General features: G+C 35.2%; 2 protein-coding genes across 2 annotated transcripts; both read right to left on the reverse strand.

Moving 5' to 3' along the window:
* Positions 1-267: 267 nt before the first annotated feature.
* On the reverse strand, positions 268-18,645 carry LOC120151032 (putative disease resistance protein At3g14460). The gene is made up of 3 exons (XM_039163589.1): positions 17,670-18,645; positions 17,376-17,618; positions 268-1,573 (listed from the first exon to the last, which is right to left on the reverse strand). Exons 1-3 carry the CDS (start codon positions 18,643-18,645, stop codon positions 648-650), a joined length of 2,145 nt encoding a protein of 714 aa, XP_039019520.1. The 3' UTR covers positions 268-647.
* Positions 18,646-18,695: 50 nt separating this feature from the next.
* Positions 18,696-20,450, reverse strand: LOC120151041 (putative disease resistance RPP13-like protein 1). The gene has a single exon (XM_039163598.1). It carries the CDS (start codon positions 20,223-20,225, stop codon positions 18,696-18,698), a length of 1,530 nt encoding a protein of 509 aa, XP_039019529.1. The 5' UTR covers positions 20,226-20,450.
* Between the last annotated feature and the right edge of the window lie 6,040 nt (positions 20,451-26,490).

A 26,490-nucleotide genomic window follows, 5' to 3' on the forward strand; every position in this document is an offset into this window, starting at 1 on the left:
AAAAGAAACACTTGGATGAGTCCAAGCAGTAGAATTAAAAAATACAATCATATAATATTCTCGATGCAAAGAAAGGGGGGGGGGGGTTGAGAATGGTTCACAGGGTAGCCACCCGGTAGATTTGGGAGTCCGAGGGAGATGTTGGTGAGGTCGTCTCCGAGTTTGGATAAACAAGGTCTCCATGCACGGTGGTTGACCGGGAACAGTTTCAGTTCTATTTCAGAAAAATACAAAACTAGAACATCTGACCCTTAATCATCAGTGGATTCTATTTCCAGACATGGGATGTGAGATATCATAGGCCAGTATGCCCCTTTACAATCCAAACAATGTAGTTTCAGAAGTTGACAGTCCCTGATGCAAAATCTTCCAAGGTCTGCAGGTAAGCCTTCCTTCGGTAAGCACTGAAGTTTAGGACACTCGGAGATTTCCAGCTCTTTAAGCAAGGTCAGATCACAGAGCCGCACGGACAGAGATCGCAAATTATGAAGTCTTGATATATACATAGACATTAGACTTGTGGGAAGCAGGCACATTTCATCTGGAAAGGAAACTATATCAGGTGCACCGGCAATGGTCAAATCGCTGAGAGAGGCCAGATCGTGCAGGTTCCATTACGACAACGGTTGCTTAAGATTTTCACAGTTTCAGATCTTGAGTGCCAATAGGTTAGGAGGCCAGCCAGCTTTGGGAAATGACACAAGACCAGGACACTCACCGATTGTTAAATAATGAAGGGAGGTGCGACTTAACATCTGATCAGGAAGGGAATTGAGACTGCTGCACTCGTAGATATCAAGTTTTCTCAGGTTGGGAAATTGCAAGCCGGTTTCTGGGAAGTATTTTAGAGCAGTACACTTGTGTAAGTTCAATTCAGTCAGATGCGTGAGACAGTTTATGCACCCGGGCAAGCATGTCATTTTCGAGCAATTAAAGACACTAATGAGCTCGAGTGACCCATTTTTGGGCAGCATCGTATCAGAAAGGGGTTCCAATCGAAAGCATCTCCATATCTTAAGTATTTTAAGGCTGCTGGGAAATTTGCCTTCTGGAAATGAAATAAGAGAAGGGCAACCGACGATCTCCAAGTTCTCGAGATGAGATACGTTGCTTGTGCTGTTATCGATCTGCATCAGTCCCTGTGGTAGAGAAACTAGAGCTTCACAGAACCTGATTTTCAAACGTCGAAGTACAGTCGGTAACCTGCCATTTGCAAAAAATGTGAGAGCCGGACAATCTTCGATCTTCAATTCTTCGAGAGGACAACTAATCATCGTAATTGCACTAGGCAGAAACTTTAGACTCTGGCAATCTTTGAGCGTAAGATGTTTCAGCATGGGAAAGAACCCTGTCTCAGAAAACCGTGAACAGTTCTTAATTTTCAGATGCTCTATAGCAGTAATATTCAACAAAATATCACCCGCCGCCTGTAATGATGTCAATCCGATGCAACTGGAAATGGAAAGAACTCTAAGTGCTCCCGAAGACCGGACAACCCCATTCTGAAGATGCAGAAGTACAGGCAGACCCTTGGTTGTGACAGCTGTTAAAGAGGATGGGCCGAGAATGCTACCTGTCGTAACCGGTTTTCGTCCGGGCACGAATTTTTTTTACTTGACGGGAAAAGTGATGTGAATAAATAGTTTAAAATAATTTGGGAGTCGCCATCGGCCTTTTGGGTCAGGTAGGTCGAATACCTAAAAAATTATCTTTTAAAAGAGTTTTTAAGAAAACATTAGTTAAAAGATAAACTGATCTGCGTTTTAACCAAAAATTCATTCTTTTTAGAAATAAAAAGGGATTCGTGGTCGGTTACGTTTAGGGAATGATTAGCACCCCTACAACGCCCAAAATTGGTACATTTTAATTATAAATTGTCTCTATTATTGGAAATTTAAAAATTCAAAGATATATTTAATTATATTATTTCAAATTTTATTACTATAATTTTTAAGAATATATTAATTTAAATATATTTATAAAAATATTTATTTATTTAGAAATATCAAAAAAGGACTTCTATGTGCTTTAAGACAGCTCTTTTATTCGATATTAAAAAATAAATAAATGACTAAAACATTTTCTTAAGATAATAAAAATTTATTTTAATATAGTAAGATATTTCTTTATTTAAAAATATAAGAAAATGGCTTCTAGGTACCTTAAGACAGCTCTCTTCTTCAATATTAATAAATAAAAATAAATATTAAAATTTTAATAATTTAATAATTTAATAATTTAAATAAAACTAAATTATAATTTTCATAATGTTTAATTATTTAAAATACCAGAATAGGACATCCAGTTGTTTTAAGACTGCCATTTTCTTTGATATTGAAAATAAATAAACATTATTATTTAAAAGAATATAGGTATATATTTATATGAATAAGATAATAATAAAATAATTATGAAAATAATAATTTAAACATATAAAATTAAAATATAAATAATAAAATTAAATATAAAAAGTAATAAAACTTATAATTAAAATTAGTGACTAAATTATGACATATCAAGATTAAATGCTCTAGTTTGAAATATTATAAAAACTAGGTGTTACTAATGTAATTAATCCTTAATTAATTAATTAGAGGTCAAAATAAAAGTTATTAAAGTTATAAGGACTAAATACGGTATTTACCCTAAATATATATAAGTATACAGTCTAGGACTAAATTATAAACTAAATAAAATCGAAAGACCGAATCAAAAGGTTCATGATTTGATTTCAGTGACCAAAATGAAAAGTTACAAAAATGTGGTGGCAGCGGGTATGGTTTACCCACGTGAGAAATTACAGATATATCCCTCCCCCAAAACGGCATCGTTTGGGGAATGGTTTAAAATCCCCAAAAGGCCGACCCTTAAGGGTCGGCTTCTCATTTTCTCTCTTCTGGTTCTCTCTCTAACGAGAGAACCAGAATTCTCTGCCTTCTCTCTAGCTTCCCTCATCGGAGGGAAGCTATTCCCGACCGGTCACTGTATTCCGGCTCCGATCGCCGCCGCCGATCACCGTGAACGGTGGCCGGAATTCGAGAAATCACTCCCAAATATCCCTTTTTCGATCCTAAGGCCAGATATGGCCTTCTTTTTTACCTAAACATACCTAGATCGTCTTAGATCTAAAAAAAACCCGAAGGTTTTTTTACCTTCGATTTAGTGACGATTCCGGCGACGTTTGATTTCCAGTGATGAGCGGAACCTCTAAGGTGAGTTCTTCTTTTTCTCTGCTTTTTCTTCGTTTTGGTTTTGCTGCTGGTTGTGTGGTTGTTGCTTGTTGTTTTTTTGTGGACTCTTGCTCTCTGTTTTTCCGTTTCTGTTTGTTGTCCTCTCTTTTTTCGTTTTGCAGGATCCGGTGGCTTTTATAGCCACCACGGAGCCATGCTCGGACCGGTCCAGAGGGGGAAGTTCGGTGAGTCACCGAGCTATGAGGTGACTCACCCCATAGCCGCGACGTGTGGGGGGCAGCTGGCCTTCTGGAATCCTCTGTTGGCGAGGCGTGGCGGTAGCTGCAGCGTCAACGTGGAGATGGCAATGAGCGGCGACTGTGGCTTCTGGAAGCTTGAGGCAGGGGTTGGAGCTAGGGTTTAGAAACCCTAGCTGAACCCTAAATGTTTTAGGGTTTCTGGTTGGTTTGGGCCGGTTCTGTTTTGTTTGTAACTGGGCTGGTCTAGTTTTCATTGGGCCTGTTTGTAAATAATAATTATTTAATAATAATATAATATATATATATAATAATAATATTTAATAATAATAATAATAATTTTAATAATAATTTAAGTAAAATAAAAAATTGGTGTTTACAACTGCCCCTCTTTGCTCATTCTTGTTTTAACAAGAATATAGCAAAGAAGAAAAAACAATAATTTTTCATTTGACTTCTTTTAAGTAAAACTGAAATGTTGAAAACATCATTCCAGAGGTCTTAAAAACATCATGCACTGCAGGACTTACAGATGACCCTAAGATTTTGAAAACATTAAAAAGCTCCCGAAGGCTTTTTGGAAACATCATGCACTGCAGGACTTACAGATGACCCTAAGGTTTTGAAAACATCAAAAAGCTCCCAAAGGCTTTTTGGAAACATCATGCACTGCAGGACTTACAGATGACCCTAAGGCTTTGAAAACATCAAAAAGCTCCCGAAGGCTTTTTGGAAACATCATGCACTGCAGGACTTACAGATGACCTTAAGGCTTTAAAAACATCAAAAAGCTCCCGAAGGCTTTTTGGAAACATCATGCACTGCAGGACTTACAGATGACCCGAAGGTTTGAAAACATCAAAAAGCTCCCGAAGGCTTTTTGGAAACATCATGCACTGCAGGACTTACAGATGACCCTAAGGCTTTGAAAATATCAAAAAGCTCCCGAAGGCTTTTTGGAAACATCATGCACTGCAGGACTTACAGATGACCCGAAGGTTTGAAAACATCAAAAAGCTCCCGAAGGCTTTTTGGAAACATCATGCACTGCAGGACTTACAGATGACCCTAAGGCTTTGAAAACATCAAAAAGCTCCTGAAGGCTTTTTGGAAACATCATGCACTGCAGGACTTACAGATGACCCTAAGGCTTTGAAAACATCAAAAAGCTCCCGAAGGCTTTTTGGAAACATCATGCACTGCATGACTTACAGATGTGGGAAATAGTTTACTAAGTAAGAAACTATGAAAATCGTTTTCTTACTTTTCAACAATTTCATTTTTAGAAAAGATTGAATGAGAAACTATGGAAATCGTTTTCTCATATTTTTTCAAAATAACATGTTGATTGGGTAACATCCCCCAATCTCAAGATAAGGCTGTTAGAAATAGTTTACTAAGTAAACAAACTAAGAAAATCGTTTTCTTACTTTTCAACAATTTCATTTTAGAAAAGATAAAATGAGAAACTATGAAAATCGTTTTCTCATTCTGTTTTTTGAAATAACATGTTGATTGGGTAACATGACCCAATCTGAAGATAATGCTCATTTTTGTGGATTACGTCCATCTCTTCTTCAGATGTTTGCATGATTCTTGTATTTGTGGTTTTGAATACCTTCTTTGTGTAAGGTATTTTTTACCATGAATCTTCTTGTTCTTCCGAAGATCTGTAAAACTTTATGTTTGAATGCACTCAGATGTATCAATGTAATGCATTTTCTATTGTGTAAATGATATTCTTATGAATGCATGAATGTTGATGCAATCTTCATTTGACTTCAAAGTGGTGAACTTGGTCTTCCTTCACTTCATCATTTATTGCCATGGTTACCTCTGGATATCAGTGTAGAAACTTATGCTGTCAAGCTTGCATTTCTACAGAATCATCTGATCAACTTGTATCTTTGCATTTTCTTTGCTTCATTTAAGTCTCAGAAGAAATGTTTCACTTGTGGAACTCTTGTCATAGTCAAAATTATGACCCTGATGCTCCATTTTGTCTTGGATAAAACCAACTTTGTTTGCTTGGACTTTGTGTAGAAATCCCATAAAGCTTTCATTTTTGAAAAGAGAATCTATCATCTTTAAAAAGAGAATCTATCATCTTTGAAGAGTGTAGATGTAGATATGTGACTTAGCGAGGATTAATTAGGGGAGTAGAGTCTGTTCTGATTTGACTCTTGAAACACATCATAAGGAAAATTTATCTCAATTCCTTTCACGTCTTTACATCTAATCAGATATCGAATAAGGCAACTTGGACCATATCATGTCGAGATGCTTAACAACAACCTGTCGTTCAACTAGTTTCTTGTTGTTAAAATTTCAGCTCTCCTTTTGCGGAAAGAAATCTTCATCATATCTCAACTTATAATCTTGAAGTTGAAGAAGACAAACTTCATCTTGGATCAAAAATGGAAACCATATGATCACAACATTGGTTCAACATCAGAATAAATAGTTCGTAAAACACTTTGACAACACATTCTTCATCTCATGTGGTTTCAGCTCAAATGTTCGTAAAGCATTTGACAACATATTCATCCTTTTTTGTGGCTTATGCCAAAATTTCTCAATCATTGAATCTCTTTGCATGGTGTTCAAAGTTTTTGTATGATGTCACAAGATCACTTGAGAATAAAACTTAATGGGGATTCAAGTGTGATGTTGGTATGACCAAAAAGTTGGTCAAATTCGCCAAATGTGCTGGTGTCGAATTGAATAGGAGACACTAATTGATTTCGATATCATCTCTGGCAAGGGCAAGTGTAATACTGATCACATTTTCTTCTGTAATGAGCATGGTAGAAAGTAGAAACACTTCAGCTATAGGATATATGCATAGAAAGATATCCATGGAATTCTTGCTGCTGGGGATGAAACGCATATGATAAAAACCAAAATAGATGAAAACTCAATTCCTCCTGGCTTGCATGATAACCCCAATAACTACGGGAAAGAGCAATATACATGAGTTTCTCTCTTCAATGTCATCAAGTAAACAAAACTGATGTGAAAAACAGCTTCGTAACCTCAACAGTATGGTTGAAACTAACTGACAGGAATCTCAAAGAAATATTTCCAATTATCACCGACACACAAAAGGCCAAATTCAGAGTTCGAGGTCTCGAGGAACTGATCCTTGGATCGAATGGTCTAAAAAGGGATCATCTTCTTTATTCATGCAACTATGATGTAGCTTAACAAAGAACACACTGTCATGTGACACATGGTTCAAGAAGATTGGGTATTTGAAACCATACTTGCTAACTAGATATTTGTTCAACAACATGATCATAATGTAACTGCCTGATGAACGAAGCAATTATGTATAGTCAGCTCGACTGTCACTGTTTCACCATTTTCATTCTTCATATCTTTATGTCTCATTGGAAATATTTTCTCAAATCAATGATCTTTAACACATGATGATATGGGCCTTCAGCATGTCCCAGCATTTTGCTGACATAAATATTCAGGATACATCAACATTCATGATTCTGATTGAAAAGGGTTTTCAGCATGCCCCAACATTTGTTTCTTGTTAATCTGAGCCTTCAAAATGCCCCACATGGATCTGTCTGAAGGAACCTTTAAAATGCCCCAACATTTGCTGATACAGATATTAAAAGCGTGCTCAATCGTTACTTCTTGTTGAGATGAGCCTTCAAAAATGCCCAAATATTCATACTGGTTGAAATTGGCCCTCAAGATGTCCCACATGGATCTGTCTGACTTGGACCTTCAAAATGCCCCCAACATTCTAATTCTGGTTTATTTTCAATGTCTGTTTTGACTTGAATCTCATGATCCCTATGAGGTATAATTTTGACATTGCATTGTTATGGGTACATGTGGATTTATTCGTGCCCCAAATCTATTTATCTTGAATGCTCTCATTATGGTGTCACTAAAAAGCAGTGTTGTCAAGTAACTGGAGGAATTCTCTTCACCTTGTCACAGACTTAAGAAACAATCAATCATTTTGACAGAAACGTCTGAGATATGTGCCTCTTTTGAATGAAGTGACCATTTTCTGTATATGGAGGGATTTAATCAGACAGAGTAGTAAAAACAGCTTGGTAATCCGTTCCAGGCTGACACAGTGGCTTATCATCTTTCAGTGAAGGCCATCTCTGAAATATACTTTTCTGTGGGAGAGAAAACAATTTACGCGAACAATAATCTGATGCAATGGCAAGACTACATATACAATGGTACAAGCTCATCAAAAATCCGCACTCATGCTACATGTTGATTCTGATAACAACTCATCTGATTATGAAGCGATCTTTCAGGATGATTTCACAGATATTGATAGTTCTTCTGATATCGAGGAAATCATGAATTCTGATTCTGATGAGGAGAGTAAACTGTTATGCTTGACAAAAATGATATTCTCAGAGGCTGAGGCTTCAATAGCCATGGAGAGATGTGGTCTAAATTAATCAATTGCAGATTTGACAGATTTTATATGTGCTGATCAAATGGCTAAGGCTACTGACGCACTTCTTATGGTAGAAGGTAGGAAGTCATTATGCAATGATCCCAATTACAAGCAAAGGCGAAACTTGGGCTATGATTTTTGAAAAGGAAGAAACAGAGGAAGCTTGAAAAGAAGCTTCTTAATGAAAGCGATCATGCAGTTCATCTTTTAATTCCAATGATTGGTTCTGGGGTTCCTACCGAACCAGATCAGATAACTCAAAGAACACTTCCAGAAGATGCTATTGGGTCTCCTTATTTCTACTATGAGCAAATTCATCTTTCAAATCCAATGATTGGTTCTGTGGTTCCTACCAAATCAGATCAGATAACTCAAAGAACACTTCCAGAAGATGCTATTGGGTCTCCTTATTTATACTATAAGCAAACTCATCTTTCAAATCCAATGATTTGGTTTTGGGGCTCATACCAAATCAGATCAGATAACTCAAAGAACACTTCCAGAAGATGCTATTAGGTCTCCTTATTTCTACTACGAGAACGTGGCACTTACTCCAGTTAATGTTTGGACTGGAATATCACAGTACTTATTCGATGTAGAGCCAGAATTTGTAGAATCGAAACATTTTCATGCTGCTACACTGGAAAGGGGCTATATTCATAATCTACCAATTGAGAATAATTTTCCTCTTACTTTGTTTTCTCCACACACTATACATGATATTTTCCATTGACAAAGAAATGATGGCCTTCCTGGGATCCAAGAACAAAGTTGAACTGTTTACAAACATGTACAGGAAGTGCCAAATTGACAGAAAGGATCTGTAAGGATCTTGAAGCTTATGACGATGAGCCACCTTCGAGTGTCCAGAAGTATGTTCTTGATGAGTGCTGAAAATGGAATCTGGTATGGGTTGAAAGGAATAAAGTTGTTCCACTTGAACCTGATGAGGTGGAAATGCATCTAGTTTTCCCTAAAAACCATACACGAGGAGGAGGATCTACTAGAGACATGTTCCCCAGTGGTATCAATGTCCTGTCTCTTTTCTCTAAAATCAATGATGCAGAGGTTGCCTTCTACTGTCTTGGCATACCTTTGAAAACAGATGTGCAAGAACTGAATAGTGATCAGTTGGAGCAATTGATGAGTAGATTTGGCGGATTCGACCTTGTTGTCGATGGCATCCAGCGTAACAACCTTACTGGAAGAAATAAACATCATCAGGATGAAATAGAAGATTTTTTTGGGTGCATTTTCTTGCAATGACTGCTATAACGACTGTCTTTCTAATGCTCCAAATATGTACTGCAATATCTCACTCTTCCCGAACCATAGAAAGGTTTGGCTAATAGTAAAACTGGTTATCTCATCTTTTGGAATCATGTAACCAATGTTACCCAATATGAAAGGCATACAAATGTAGAATCTGTTTCAATGTCTTATTCTGTGCCATAAGTTCTCAATCTCAAATTCAGCAATCTTCTGAAGGGCATAATGGATATCATCTTGACAAAGAAAATGATCGGCATGAAAGAAGTAGCAATGATGTATCAAGACTTGAGCCAGCATCACGGTATAACCAGAGTGCAGGTAGTGACTTGTTCATGGTTCTATGATGTAATCTTCTAGAGAACATGAATTGATGGTTGGGGAAAATAATCTGTCTGGTGATGCTTATCGCCCTCAGCATGAGATAAACGATAATCTTTCTTGATGAGCTACTAATAATGTCATAGGAGAGTGTCACAAGTTTAATTATCCATACTTTCTGGCTTCTTGGACCACTTGCCTTCAAAAATGTGAAGTGTTTCATCATTCTGGCCTCGTTCATTCTTTTTCTACAACAGAGGTAGAATAAGCAACAATTGCTTTAAAGACCTTCCTCATTTGAGACTGTCCTGTTTGAAAATGTTTTTTCTCCTTTCTTTATTGAAGAATGAAAGAATTTTGTAAAGTATTACCCCTTTCAGGTTCACAATATAATCAAATCATAAGCATGAATTCAAATAATATCAAAAGAATCAACAACTCTATAATGTTTGAGAATTATAATTCTTTGACAAGTATCAAGATTTGGTTTGATTTCAGGATGGCTTTCCTATTTTCTATGTTTACATCTATTTAAGATGTCACTCCTCTCTATCTCTTTGTGAACTTTGTCACATGCCTCACTTTAAGGACTTGGTATTTTAACCAGATGCGTACAAAATGACGCAACTAGGATTGCCAATCACTAGACCTTCTAGAATTCTTCCATTTCAATTCTCTGGAATCTTTCATTTAGAATCATCTAATCAAAGCAGTGCGAAAATATCGGTCTAAAAATGAAATTTCTGAGTGCTTGTGTGAAGTTGACTATAACAGGTGTTTCACAACTCCCTTAGTCCATTTGTTAACACATTTGACATTTTGGCTAGCTGAATTCAGCTTTATTGTATATAATAATATAATCACCTTTATCAGGTTAATTGAAACTTATCCATAAATCCGGGGCTATTAACCAATTGCTCTAGAGGGACAACTTTATTATATATATAATAATATAATGGGTTGGCTGAATATTATCCATAAAGCCGAGGCGATTAACCATTTGCTCTAGTGGGACAACTCAAGCTTTATTGTATATAATAATATAACATGGCTATCCAAATCCAATTTCTTAATCTTGTTAACCTGTTATAGTCTAGGTGTTTTGGTGGAATTCATAAAATCTCTTTTGTTAGAGTTCAATTCTCAAGCAACTTACTTAAACTAGATTTACCTATTTGTAAAAATTATGTTCATCATCGAATGTCATCAATAGAAAAATACTCTAGTCGGTTTTGTAATGTAATACATCAATGATGCCCCATGTTGTACGCTCCTATATATAAATACCAAGCCTTTTTGTAATTCCTTTCAATAGGAGTGGGCTATCTCATATTTGTAATATGATAGTGTTTGGGTGTATTTCTTTTGAGGTAAGGTCAATGGTCCTTGTTTTTCTGGCTTTCAATCCTAATATTCTGTCAAAGATTATAACTCTAATCATGAAGAACTTTTTAATCCAGTTGATATTCAAAGAACTGCAAGATTGCAAAATTGACTCAATGCTCATAACCTTAATAAGCAAAACAAATTTATTTATTGCACAAAAGGCGGAGAAATGAACAAAAACAAGTTTAAACAGGATGCTGAAAATAGAAAGTACTATAGTGATAGATAACACTTCCACTTGTTTATGCATCATTACTCCTCTATTGTTGGGTGTGTACTTGGCCCATGATTTTTATCCTTATTTTCCCCCCATTCCTTGATCATTTCTTGTGCCAAAACCCCTTTTCTCAACAAGCATCTCAATTTCTTTCAACAGTGGCCTACAATTGCCAGTAGAGTGTCCAGATACCCCCAAGTGGAAATTATAAACACTATCTTGATCATAGCTATGAGCAGAAGGGTTTGGTGTCACTTTCGTTGGTCTTGGTGTGATGTATTGACCTTTAATCAAATGAGGATACAAGTCTGAAATGGAAGTTTGGAACACTTCCAAAGTTTTTCTTGATCTCATGACTTTCTTTGGTCGATTCGAACAGTTACTTGCTCTTTTTCTTTTGCAATTGCGAGGACTCTGGATGCGACACTCATTCACATGATCAGCTTTTGCTTTTTGATCCGTCGGGCTCCTGGATGTGACTTTTGAGTTTTCTTCACTGATTACATTCTCAATTAAATCTCCACTTGTCACAAGATTCCCGAATTCCTTTGTCAGATTTGCATGCATTAACTCGAAGAAAGGCGCTGGAAGGGAATCACGAAACATACGTGATATTTCTTCTTCTAATATGGGAGGTTGAACTTGTGCTGTCACTCCTCTCCATCTTAAGGCATATTCTTGAAATCTTTCATTGGTTTTCTTCTTTACTCTTCGAAGATCCATACGTATTGGAGTTAAGCCTTTAACATACCGATATCATCCAAAAAAAATGCATAAGCTAGATCAACCCATCTCTTGATCTGTTCTTGTGTTAACTGATTATACCAGACTACTGCTGAGCCAATAAGGCTATCATGGAAAGAGTGAATTAACAGATCATCAGAACTTAAATATCCTTCCATTTTTCTGCAAAACATTCTCAAATGGATTAAGGGACAACTGGTGCCATCATATTTTTTCAAAATCAGGCATTTTGAAATCATGGGGAATAACCAAATCTGGAACCAGGCTGAGTTCTCTTGCTTCTAGTTCTTTGTGGGAAGTATCAACATCTTTCATGTTTCTGATTGCTTTCTCTGTCCTCTTGACTCTCTCCTCATATTGTGAATAATTAATGAGGCTATTCTTTGGGTTTGAGTGGGATGCCCCAGGGTATGTTATCTTTCTCGACTCTTCAATCTGATAGTACGATTTCTCTTTAGCAGTTATCTCTTCTTTATCAGATTCCATTCCCTGAATAATTTGATCTGATCCATCAGGTACTGAATCTGACGCTTCTTTCCTTGTATCCCGAGGTAACTCTATCAATTGTTCTGGCCACTGGTCTTGTAGTCCCTTATAAGATTGCTCCATTGTTTTCATGATGATAGTAAAGTAATATGAATGAATGATCTTGGTTTTACTGTTACAAAACCTTTCATTAATTATTTACATGTTTTTATAATTAATGTATATAACAATACTAAAAAAATGTAACGTAAATGCGAAAATGCATAAATGCAAAAATAAGAATGCAAACTGTGTAATACAAAGATGTAAAAAGTAAGAATACAAAATGGAAATGCACAAATACAAAAATGTAAATGCATGTATGAAAAGGTGTTACTCAAGAGTGATCATCTTAGAACAGATTTCATTGAACACAAAAGTTTCGGTACATCAAACAAAACTTTTACATGTAGGGAATAGCTTTCACTCCTAATTTCTCTATTTCACTTAAAAGCCAAACTAACTTCCACTCATACTCAGGTGTGGAGTTATCCATCTGCTTTAATTCTCTTGTGAAGCCAGCTAAGTCCACCAGCTTATGATCCACATTGTTTGCTTGAACAGCAGCTTCCTTCATGATAGTGTTTTTTTTTCTTAATATTCTGTATCAATTCCCGGAGCTGTAGGCACTGCTGCTCATTTTCCCTTGTAAGGGAATCTTTATGGTTACAGAGTTCTCGTACAAGATTTCCATAATTATCTAAACATTTCTTTAATGTCTTGTTCTTGTTGATAGTGGCTTTTAATTCAGTATCCATTTCATGCTGATGAATCTGATATGATGCTTCCATGTTGGTCATAGCACTATTCAACATTTGATTGTCGACTTGATATTTTCTCGATTTCATGACAGTTGTATTGAGTCTTTCTTCTGCAAATCGTAAATCATGAGAAAACTTCTTGACTCGACCTTCATATATGTTACAGTTATTTTTTAGCTTGGTGACCCCTGTGATCCACTCTTCTAGGGTGTTTCCTATGCCAGCATTTCGAAAGGCTTGACTGATCTTTTGGAAATCTTCATGCATGTTTTTCATTTTGGTGCTCAATTCCTTGTTTTGATCCTTCAAATGACATATTTGGGCTTCGAATCTCAGCAAATCTTCTTCCTTCTGGACGTCCCTACTGATGTTATTACCTTTGAATACATTTGGTGTTGATCTGGCAGGATCTTCAATTACCAAACTAGGTTGATCATTTATCATAAACTGCAAGATTCCCTGATCCAAAAGACTTTGGACTCGACGTTTGAAGGCAAGACAATTCTCAATGGTATGTCCTTGAGCTCCGGCATGATATTTACAATAAACGTTGATGTTATACCAATTCGGATACGGAGGTTGGAACGGTTTTATATAAATATGGATCCACTTCTCGTGCTTCAAGTAGCTTCTCATACAACTCTTTATATGATATGGGGATAGTATCAAAATGAGAACCACCTTTTGACTTGGATTGAACCTGAGTTTTAGACGTCGGGAGCAGACCAAACTTTGATGATTTCTGATTACATGATTTCTTCTCATCTCTGGGAGCTTTTACAGTGGTCACCATTTCTTTAGTATCTCCAGACGATTTGTGAATACAAATGATGATTGTCTGCAACTTTTCAAATTGGTTAGGATCAGAAGTCCCTTGCATATATGAAATTGCAGGATTATCTTCATTAAGCTTTCTCTCTTTCTGTGCAGGAATCTCTTCTCTTTTGGCCAAAACAGATATTCTATCCATCATCTTGGACATCTGCTCTCTTATTTCTCGTATCTCCTTTTGCTCTTCAATGGGCATACGATCTTTGGGTGCATAGCTCTTCTCTATCTTCAGAGTTCCCTCAGGATGTCTTTCCTTGGCCGCATCATATTTTGTTTGATCATAAAACTTTTTGTCCATTTACGATTTCTTTCCAATATGATGAACAGTCTTTTCAGTTAACACCTTTTGGTCATGATCATGCAATGCAAACAAAAGAAAACAATATAAACAAATTAGAGCAAAAATAACATGCATGGGAAAATAAGAAAAAATAAAATGGTTAATACCAACTAATTGAAAGAAAAAAATTTATTTATCATGGTATATAATAAATCCTAACCTCATGCTTTCTAGTTCCATGTTTTGTTTGGAAAATTTAACCTAACCGCATGATTTCTAGTTCGCATGCATTTATTCAGGAAAAAGAAAAGGAAATAAAATAAATTAAAAGATAGAGCGTATTTCTCCTTTGTGTATACCTACTGAAATGGTTTCAGATCGGGAGAGTTTCTAGGATTTATTATATGCAGGTTTTCAGTTATAGGAGTAAAGGTACTCGAACTGTCCTTGTTGATGCCCCCTTGGGCTGTCAAAACCCTCAATCCTAGTCCATTACAAACTTTAAGCGGAACGAGTTCAATTCGAGGGGACACATTTCTCTATAACTGACACGGAGAATAAATTCTCACGAAGACATAGAGCATATAAACCCCGAAAGTTACTTGCTAGGTCTGACACGGAGAATAAATTCTCACGAAGACGTCGCTTTCACTCCCACTTAAAAGGGACAAACTCAATTATAGAGCTTTATGTAACGCAAGTGTTGTGTGTGAGGAGAAATGTTCAAACCTCTAACAGATAAATAAATAATGAAATAAAATGCTTGCAAATAAAATGAAATAATATATATAAATACTATGAAAATAATAAAAAAATATAAAAAAATTTGAAAAGAAAGAATTATAAATTAAATATATGAATTTTTAATTTATAATTAATAGAGACAATTTATAATTGATTTTAAAAGCTTGAAAGAATCCCCAGCGGAGTCACCAAGCTGTCGTAACCGGTTTTCGTCCGGGCACGATTTTTTTTACTTGGCGGGAAAAGTGATGTGAATAAATGGTTTAAAATAATTTGGGAGTCGCCATCGGCCTTTTGGGTCAGGTAGGTCGAATACCTAAAAAATTATTTTTTAAAAGAGTTTTTAAGTAAACATCAGTTAAAAGATAAACTGATCTGCGTTTTAACCAAAAATTCATTCTTTTTAGAAATAAAAAGGGATTCGTGGTCGGTTACGTTTAGGAAAGGATTAGCACCCATACAACGCCCAAAATTGATACTTTTTAATTATAAATTATCTCTATTATTGGAAATTTAAAAATTCAAAGATATATTTAATTATATTATTTCAAATTTTATTACTATATTTTTTAAGAATATATTAATTTAAATATATTTATAAAAATATTTATTTATTTAGAAATATCAGAAAATGACTTATAGGTGCTTTAAGACTGCTCTTTTCTTCGATATTAAAAAATAAATAAATGACTAAAACATTTTCTTAAGATAATAAAAATTTATTTTAATATAGTAAGATATTTATTTATTCAAAAATATAAGAAAAGAGCTTCTAGGTACCTTAAGACAGCTCTTTTCTTCAATATTAATAAATAAAAATAAATATTAAAATTTTAATAATTTAAATAAAACTAAATTATAATTTTTATAATGTTTAATTATTTAAAATACCAGAATATGACATCCACTTGTTTTAAGACTGCCCTTTTCTTTGATATTGAAAATAAATAAACATTATTATTTAAAAGAATATAGGTATATATTTATATGAATAAGATAATAATAAAATAATTATGAAAATAATAATTTAAACATATAAAATTATAATATAAATAATAAAATTAAATATAAAAAGTAATAAAACTTATAATTAAAATTAGTGACTAAATTATGACATATCAAGATTAAATGCTCTAGTTTGAAATATTATAAAAACTAGGTGTTACTAATGTAATTAATCCTTAATTAATTAATTAGAGGTCAAAATAAAAGTTATTAAAGTTATAAGGACTAAATACGGTATTTACCCTAAATATATATAAGTATACAGGCTAGGACTAAATTATAAACTAAATAAAATCGAAAGACCGAATTAAAAGGTTCATGATTTGATTTTAGTGACCAAAATGAAAAGTTACAAAACTGTGGTGGCAGCGGGTATGGTTTACCCACGCGAGAAATTACAGATATACCCCTCCCCAAAACGGTGTCGTTTGGGGAGGGGTTTAAAATCCCCAAAAGGCCGGCCCTTAAGGGCCGACTTCTCATTTTCTCTCTTCTGGTTCTCTCTCTAACGAGAGAACTAGAATTCTCTGCCTTCTCTCTAGCTTCCCTCATCGGAGGGAAGCCAGTCCCGGCCGACCACCGTATTCCAGCTCCGATCGCCGCCGCCGGTCACCGTGAACAGTGGCCGGAATTCGAGAAATCACTCCCAAATATCCCTTTTTCGATCCTAAGGCCAGATATGGCCTTCTTTTTACCTAAACATACCTAGATCGTCTTAGATCTAAAAAAAACCCGAAGGTTTTTTTACCTTCGATTTAGTGACGATTCCGGCGACGTTTGATTTCCAGTGATGAGCGGAACCTCTAAGGTGAGTTCTTCTTTTTCTCTGCTTTTTCTTCGTTTTGGTTTTGCTGCTGGTTGTGTGGTTGTTGCTTGTTGTTTTTTTGTGGACTCTTGCTCTCTGTTTTTCCGTTTCTGTTTGTTGTCCTCTTTTTTTTCGTTTTGCAGGATCCGGTGGCTTTTATAGCCACCACGGAGCCATGCTCGGACCGGTCCAGAGGGGGAAGTTCAGTGAGTCACCGAGCTATGTGGCGACTCACCCCATAGCCGCGACGTGTGGGGGGGGGGGCAGCTGGCCTTCTGGAATCCTCTGTGGCGAGGCGTGGCGATAGCTGAAGCGTCAACGTGGAGATGGCAATGAGCGGCGGCTGTGGCTTCTGGAAGCTTGAGGCGGCGGTTGGAGCTAGGGTTTAGAAATCCTAGCTGAAACTCTAAATGTTTTAGGGTTTCTGGTTGGTCTGGGCCGGTTCTGTTTTGTTTGTAACTGGGCCGGTCCAGTTTTCATTGGGCCTATTTATAAATAATAATTATTTAATAATAATATAATATATATATATATAATAATAATATTTAATAATAATAATAATAATTTTAATAATAATTTAAGTAAAATGAAAAATTGGTGTTTACACTACCCAGCAACTCTTCATTGGAATCTTCTACATTTAACTCGTTAAGAGACGGTAAACTCATCGATGAAGATTCTAATTTCGGGCAATGCTTAATTACAAGTTTCACGAGAGAAAGAAGACGACCAGGTAACTTTCCAATCAACTTGGGACAATTCTCTACCGTGAGCTCGCGGAGACAAGGGAATTCTTCCCCCGAGTCTTCATTAGCTCGGCTAGGAGAAGACCAGCACGTCATTCCAACATATCCTTAAATCGTAGAATTTCCAAAAAATGGAAAAGGATTAACACATGTAAAACCATGTCCATAAAACGTCAAATCCACCTTCTGGACTCTATCCATTCCTACTATGGACAATATTTTTAGTGAGGGTAATCTCCCAAGTGATGGAAGTAATATGCTGTTTCTGCAATTAAGGAGTTCTAACCACACTATGTTAGTCAATGAAGGATCACCTAACCAAGAAGGAAACATTTTACCACCATAGAACAGAATTCTCAGTTTTTCCATATTCTTACCAGGCATCAGACTTTCGAGAACATGCATTTGACCTTCCTCGTTTTCAGAATTAAGGGACTCGTCACTCCATTGCAGATCCAACTCGGTTAAGCCATCCTTGTCCTTGAGGTTCCCATTGCTAGCATCTCGGAAATCTGCAACATTTTCCAACCCCGAAATGGAAAGCTTCCCCCGCAAATTCAACAAGCCCCTCAATTCACTAACAGCAGATCCAATGCCCTTGCCAACAATTAATTTGGATAAAATCTGAAGATTCTTCAATTTTCCGATCTTAAACGGCATATCCTGTAAATTACTAGTACCGGCAAGATCAAGAACATGAAGGTTCACCAGATTTTCGATAACTCGTGGCAAATTAGTAAGTTCTGTGCAGCCGTGCAACTTCAACATTTGCAAGTTGATAAGCGAACCCGCAGATTGAGGTAACTGTTTAATTCGACTGCGAGACAAGTTCAGGTAGCATAATTGCTTCAAATGACCGATGGAATTCGGTAGCTCACCAATGGAATAACCACTCAGACATAGTACTCTTAAGCATCTCAACCTTGACAGCATATTCTGCAAGACATCAGCACTCAAATAGCAACAAGCTCCCCAAGTCGGCATACAAGTAGGTAATGCAGCCAACGTTCTCAATTTCTTCGTCTGACAGAGGACTTCGAATCTTTTTGCGACATCGTATTGTTTACGAGTGAATGCTAAATAACGAATCCTTTCAACAGCGATGCATAACTTATCACCCTCAAGCATATCCATGTCCTCGAGATTAAAGCATATATCTCTGGAAACGGATTTAGCCAAGTCATTTATGAGGTCATGCACACAAATTGCGTTTGGTTGCTGCTCGATTGTTGGAAAAACGATCGCGAGAGTAACTCGTTAAAACATTTTGAACCTAAATCCTCCATTCGTGCACCTCCTCTTGGCTGTTGTAAGAAACCCTCCGCCATCCACAAGAGAACCAGCTCGTCCTTGTCGAATTCGTTATCCTTTGGGAATATGGCGCAATAAGCAAAGCATCGTTTCAAAAGGGAAGGAAGATGAAGGTAGCTCAATCTCAGAGCCGGCATTATGCCAGTTCTTTTGTCAGGCAAATCCCATATCTTGCTCGTCAGAATGTCCTCCCATTCACCCTGATTCACTTTAGTCCTAAGTAGTCCTCCCAAGGTCTTAGCGGCAAGTGGCAACCCTTTGCACCTTTCCACTATCCGCTCGCCAACGGCTTTTAAATTCAAGTATTCATCGAAATTCTTGGCTCTGAGAGCATGACAGGTTAATATCAAGAGACAATCATCATTCGACAGTTTCTTCAAATGGTGCCGGCATCCCCCACAGCTAGCCGCAACCGATTCATTCCGAGTCGTGACAAGTATTTTACTCCCGGCAGCCCCTGCAGCAAAGGGTCTGCATAGAAGATCCCAATGGTCATAATTCTCATTCCACATGCCATCTAAAACAATCAGAAATTTTCTTCCCCGCAACTCCTCCTCGAGCTGCACTTGAAGTGAATTCCAATCCTTCGACTCATCGATATCGGAAGCAACAGCATGAATCAAGGTCTTTGTCACCTTAAGAACATCGAATTCCTCGGAGACACACACCCAGGCTCTCAACTCGAATGAAGCCTCGATTCGAACATCCTTGTAAACTAACTGAGCAAGAGTAGTTTTCCCTAACCCTCCCATACCTAAAATCGAAACCACACCGATTTTGCCTTCACCAATTTCTCCGCCATCCATCATCAACAAGTTCACAACGGCATCTGCATCACTTTCCCTACCATAAACACGAGACTCATCAACAAGAGAAGTAGTGACTCTCTGAAGCACCTTCTCAGACCCACCTTTAACAATCTCTTCTAACTTCAAAATCCTCTTTTGTACCACCAACTCATCCAATCTTGCAGTAATTTCTTGTATTTTCGGTTTGATCTCGGCATCAAACTTAATAATATTCATATTGATAGCACGGAAACACGATGGGACGATAAACTTCCATACCTTATTAGTGCTTGCCGAAGGCTGCCGAGTGTGCTCCGTTAATTTCCGCCGCAAAGTCTCGGTGGCGAGGTCGTCGACGACATCCTCGACATCAAAAGCAACATGCTGTAATTCGTCGAGCCAGTGTTCGACGGCAAGGCTCGTGATTTGCTTCTCTTCGGCATCCTCGAGCGAGGCATTCATTTGACGCAAGAGCTTCTGCCACTTGTTCATTTCGGCTGCGAGCTGCTCGTCGCGTGTGAATTTGAGGAAGTCGGGGGACGACAGAGTTTCGCATAGGGAGCGGAAGCAAGCGGAGAGCGCAGCATCAGCAACACTTGACACAATAACTTCCATCTCGATCTCTTTAAAGTGAGATGACCTGAGAGCAGACGAGGGAGAACAAGGAGACCACCGGAGATGAAAATTCCAGTGCCGTCCGTCCACTCCAAACTACCAACCCAAAAACTTGGCGAAACTAAGAATAATTAATCCTCTTGCTTTTAGCTCCACTAGAGAGGTGTGGCGTGGAAACTGAAGACCCCAACAACCAGAACTTTGGAACCGGGGCTAAGCTGGAAATTTCCTTCAGGGTCAAAATGAACGCACTCTTTTGTGTCGATTAAAGTATAATTTTACCACTATATTGATTTTGAAGAGAGTAAACGCAAATTTTCTTTTGGGTAAACTACGCATATAGTCATTTGATTTTCAGATCCTATTTCATCAACTTTTAAATTTTTTAATTTTATCATTAAACTATCAAATTTTACTTTATTATAAGTCTTTAATGAAGTTCATTTTTTGGTAAGTTTATGCAAAGAGACTCCTAAAACTTTCTTCTCACATCCATATTTTTAATCAAATTCGAATGATGGATATATCGATGAAAAGTAATATATCTCAATTTTTAGGTTAATTAAACGTTGAAGATTGTGGGTTGATCCAAGGTAAAATTAAAAATTTGGTTTAAATTTCTTTGATTTCGAGAGAAAAAAAAAATAAATGTTCAGGCAATAAAAGGTTTATGTTTTGAATGTTTTTTAGATGATTCATGTTCGAATAATATTATCTGAGATTAAATAATCATTATTTTATATGTTATAATAAGAATATTTATTTTATTGTTTTAATTATGTAAATATCATATCATTAATCAAAGACATTTTTTTTACTAACAACGTAAAAGAACTATTTTATAAGCAGAATTATATTATAATTTGTTGTCATTATGTTTGCGATATATTAAATAAAAAAATTACAAAAAAATTAACGATATATTAAATTATTTTTTACTTTTTTTTACCAGTAATTACATATTTATATATTAACTTATCACATAATCATCAAAATTTTTTATTATATTCAATTAGTAATCAGCTTTAGAAAAAGCTAATGTCCACTATAGTGTGCAAAAAAAAAAAAAACTCGTAACCGTTAATCGATATAACCGTTATATTTAACAGATTAATTAACCAAACTGTTAATACTAAAATGTTTCGGTTAACTAAAAATGATTGTTAACGGTTACGAATTTTGATAAATGGTTAACCGTTAATAAATTAAATTTATAATTATATTTCTATTTTCTTATTTTTACACAAATAATTTAATATAATTTTTTATTATTTATAATATATATAGATATATTTAATAAAATTTGTATACAAATAGCTTAATATATATATATATATATATATATATATATATATATATATATATTTATTACTTTGAAAATATAGAAACATACTGTCGTAACGGTCCTTCAGGTGGTCCTGTGTTCGCACCTTTGCTTGGAATTATGATGGAGTCGCTACTGATCACTTTGGAGTTTGGTGGATCGGACACCTTGATTTTGTCTGTTTACCGAATCTGCGTCTTACCAGTGATTTTGTCGAATTTGGGAGTCATTTACGATCGGGAAATGATGAGCACCCCCAAATCGCTCTTTCAGTACCACAAGATTATCCGTTCATTTTAATTACGAAAATTAATAACTTTAAATAAAAAAATTAAATTCGATTCAAATTATTTACCATGACGAATTGGTTATTCTAAAATAAAATAAGTTAAGTGGTTTATAAAATAAAGAGAGAGAAAACTTGGATATGATCTGCACACATGAGCTAGACGAGTCACGGGTACCATTATATAAATGATAAATAATGTGATTTAAACAAAATAATTTCGACTAAACTTGAAATCTGAAAAAAAGGAAAATGTTGAAACTAAATGAATTATAAAGTAAAGAAACAAATCAAAATCAAAGAATCAGAATAAGACAAATTGTATTAAAACATAATAAGTAGAGCAATTAACAAATTAAAACAAAGTGTCAAAATCAAAACAGATAGCATACAATAAAAAATTAACAATAAAATAATTAAATTAAAATGACAATAAAATAAAACATGGCATGAATTGAAACATAATAAAAAAAAAAAACATAGCATAATAGAAAACAGGAAACGAACAAATGCATGAGTTATGTATGTATAATACGGCAACCAAACAAAACATTAAAATTAAACAGAAATTACTTAAAAAGAAAATAAAGGAAAGAAATAAACCAAAAAGAAATCCCGCATAAATTTATGAAATGTAAAACAATAACTACTCTATGATTTAAATTAAAACAAAAAATTAAACTAAAAGTAGCAAAGGGGTTAGAATAAAACAAAACAAAATCAAAGATTCAAATTAAAACAAACTAAGATATAAAGAAAAGGATCAAAATGATATTTTAAGGACGCTTCGAGGGACTATGATCATAAATATCTCCTACCCGTTTAAAGAGTGTGAATCCTCTAAGGGTAACAGATCATGTCATTTAATCGAATATAAAATCCAAAAAAATTAAAATTCGATCAAAATAAATAAATAAATAATCATTTAAGTTCCACCATTAATTTTCATCGAAAAACCTCAAGGAATGATAAATCTATAAAGATGATTTAAAAGCCTTTGTTCTTCATTCCTCGGTTTTCTCTAGTCCCACGGAGTTTTTAAGTAAAATCAAGGACGTGATCGATTGAAATAAAAAGAAAAAAATAAAGGTAAAAAAATGGAAAGATTATCGGTTTTCACTAATAAAGCTCAAGTAAGGATAAATCTATAAAGGTTACTTTAAAAGACCTTTTTTCCTTGTTCTTTGGTTTTTCTCCTAAAAAAAATTTAAAAAAAGAAGATAATAAAAACAAGATCGAAATTGAACAAAGTGAAAAAACAAAAATAAAGCGAACGAATTGCCTTTCGTCAAAGTTTTTCTTTTATTGCTTGTATTTTTCCGGTTATCGTCTCCCCCCATTTCAAAAATAAGAGTGCCTATTTATAGGTTCCGAAAAATCCTAATAGCAAAAAACCCTAAAATCTTTTCATTAATGTTAAATACATTAATTAAGAAAAGTAATATTAGCATAATGAAATATACTAAATTACCCTAAATAAATTAAGGAAAGTACAGAGCTGAATTTATTCACAAATAATCAATAAAATAATTGAAATTTTGAAATAAATTAAAAATTCCCGTATTGGACCCGTATCTAATTTTCTGCATGCACTATCTTTGCTAAAATTAGCATATCTTGAGTTTCTGATGTACGATTGAGGTGTTTCAAAATGCATTAGAAAGATGACGGAAAGGAGGTTCTATCTCAAGAAGATATAATGTCCTAAAAATATTTGGATCTTGCTTGAAAATTTGTTGCAGTTCGGTTGATGTCTTTGGCTTCGAAATCTACTTCAATAAAATGTTTGGGCTTTGGAAAAGAAAACTAGGCCGGACAAAAATCAGGTATTACACATACATACACCAATATAATTATGTGTTTATTTTTAGGTACTAAGATATTGGGAGATGTACATAATTTATATATATATTTTTAATAAAATTTGTATATAAATAACTTAATATATATTTTTTATTTCTTTGAAAATATAGAAACATATTTACACCAATATAATTATGTGTTTATTGTTAGTTACTAAGATATTGGGAGATGTATATATTTACACCAGTGTAAGTATGTGTTAAGTGCTACACCCTTTTATTTTATTCACTTACATCAGTGTAAGTATGTGTTAAGTGCTGCACTTTTTTTTATTCACTTACACCGGTGTTAGTGTATGTTAAGTGTTAAACATTTTTTGTAGCATGAATTATAAAAATAAATTTGAATGATAATCATAATAGGTTAACCTACGATAAACCTGTAACCAAACTGTTAATAACGATTAACCGTTAGCAGTGAACCCATTTTAACAATTAGGTTACGGTTACAAAATTTTCATAACCGGATTATAACAGTTAACCGACCATTTTGGCTAATCAAAACTATTAACCATCCATAAACTGTAGCACCCTAATCTAGTTCGACCCAAAGATTCATGGATTACGATGACACACGGGACCGCTAAAGTGACTAACCAAAAACTTTCTTTAAAATATATGATTAAAACCAATTGATAAAATCTATCCATAGTAAATAAAATAAAACATGATAATAATATGAGTTTACAAAATATAGAGAGCTCCCAAAATATAACCAAAATAGTACAATACTGAGTTTAAATTAAAAGAGTTACGATGGAATACCTAAGGGTCTATAAAGAGTATATGCCCTCTAAGAATAACTCAAGACGCACTCTAAATGCCTCAGTAGGTCTGGAACTGTTTTCAACGATAATGCTTCGCTACTAGTTACCTATGAACCTACACACGAAAACACATTCCGAATGCTGAACTTACGAGTTCAGTGCCACGCTAATAACTGTACTATACTAAATACATTCACTAGATGAGAATGCAAGTGGCATAGGTATGAAGACATGCTAATACTGATCTAACATGTTGAAGTAGGCATCATGGTGTAGTTGAGGGTTCTGCATCTCGACGCTCACATACTCCTCTAGCCTTTCTGAGATACCCTCAGGTATCTAGGGTGAGGTCTGGAGCTGCATCGTAAATGTATACCCACTAACTTACTACATCTAGTCTTGGTCCATCTGCACCAAGTCAGCTACTGAAGTGCCTTGGAACTGACTGGATATCCAACTGACTATCATGTTCTGCTAAAGAGACTCGGGTGTCCTGGTTGTTTCCCAAGTATCAAACAAGGTTAGTTTTATGTAATCCTAGATGTTACTATTTCTAGCTGTTCTGATATTAATTATTGTTCTCACTTGTAGTTTTATTTACTGATATTCTGATGTTATTAGTCCCCTCGAGCCAAATCCCTTAATCTTTATATTACTTGTCCAAAACTATCCGCTAGTAGTGATACTATCCCTTCAGTATTCGATACTAAACCCTGAGTATCGATACCCACCTTTTGGTATCGATACCTACTAACTGATATGGCTGATTTGGGAAATGTAGTATCGATACTCTTGGCTGAGTATCGATACTCTAGTGATGGGGTATCGATACTAGCCTGAGTATCGATACCAAAACTAGGTTTGATGTTTTGAAAAATATCTTAGTATCGATACCCCTACTGAAAGTATATATACTCTACCTTGGGTATCGATACTCCCTTGAGTACCGATACCAAAAATGGCTATTGGAATCTGATTTGTAACTTTGGTATCGATACCACCCCAAGAGAATCGATACCTGACCTATAACTAATTACATTAGTTTCAATACCTCAAGCCCAAAACCCCTTTGTTTTAACATATGAAGAAAAATAATGATAATATTCTTCCAGTATCGATACTTGTGCCAAAAATACCCTATTTTGAGCATGAAAAATACTAACTTTCATCCCGAACGTCGTACTTTGGTTCTCATTTGTTATTTAAGTCTTATAGATGATTAAGGGGATCATAAAAAGGCTTTTTAACATGCTAAAACGTCAAATGATGCAATCTACTATGGACATGCTTCATAGCTCATGCAACCTACCAAAATACACCTAATGATCTATGTGTGGTAGAGATAAGTAGAAGTGTGTAACCTTTGATTTCTAAGCTGCTGAAAATGTCAAAGGCTCAACCCAGGACAAGTTTATCTTTCCTTCTAGCTTTGGTTCTTTCTCTAACTTTTCTCACTAAGCAAGAAATAAAACACTTGATTTACTAACTAAATTTTGAGTTTAAAAAGAGTTTAAAAACACTTCTCAAGGCTAAATATCTTTGGAAATGGATCAAAATCTACATGTTCCTTAAACCCCCACAAAACCCATTTTTGAAAACTAAGGCCAAATCTTGCAAGAGAGAACTTGAATTGAAGCTTGGAACGAGGGGATTGAAGTTCTTACCTTTAGGTTGTTAAATTGGGTTTGAAATATTATAAAGTTTCTATCTTCTTTTGAGATGTTAAGGAAACTGGAGAGGCTTTTAAAGGGAAAAAGAAGAAGACAAGGAGAATGGTAAAAAAGAGATATGAGGAATGCTTCAGATGTGATATCATCAAATCTTAATGGTTTTCATCTTTTGAAAACAAAAATGGTATAATTAGTTCCTTGGTCCCTCAATCTTTGGTTACAATTCAAAGTCATCCTTTATAGGTCAATTGGGCTCAATCCAAGCCAAAATCAAATCCCAAATAGACCAACCTGCCTTACAAAGCTAATAGGTCTGTCTAAATAATTTCGGGTTACCTTAAACTACTTACCCGATA

The sequence above is a fragment of the Hibiscus syriacus genome, unplaced genomic scaffold (assembly GCF_006381635.1).
Source record: "Hibiscus syriacus cultivar Baekdansim isolate YM2019G1 unplaced genomic scaffold, ASM638163v2 tig00002799_pilon, whole genome shotgun sequence".
Classification (NCBI taxonomy): domain Eukaryota; kingdom Viridiplantae; phylum Streptophyta; class Magnoliopsida; order Malvales; family Malvaceae; genus Hibiscus; species Hibiscus syriacus.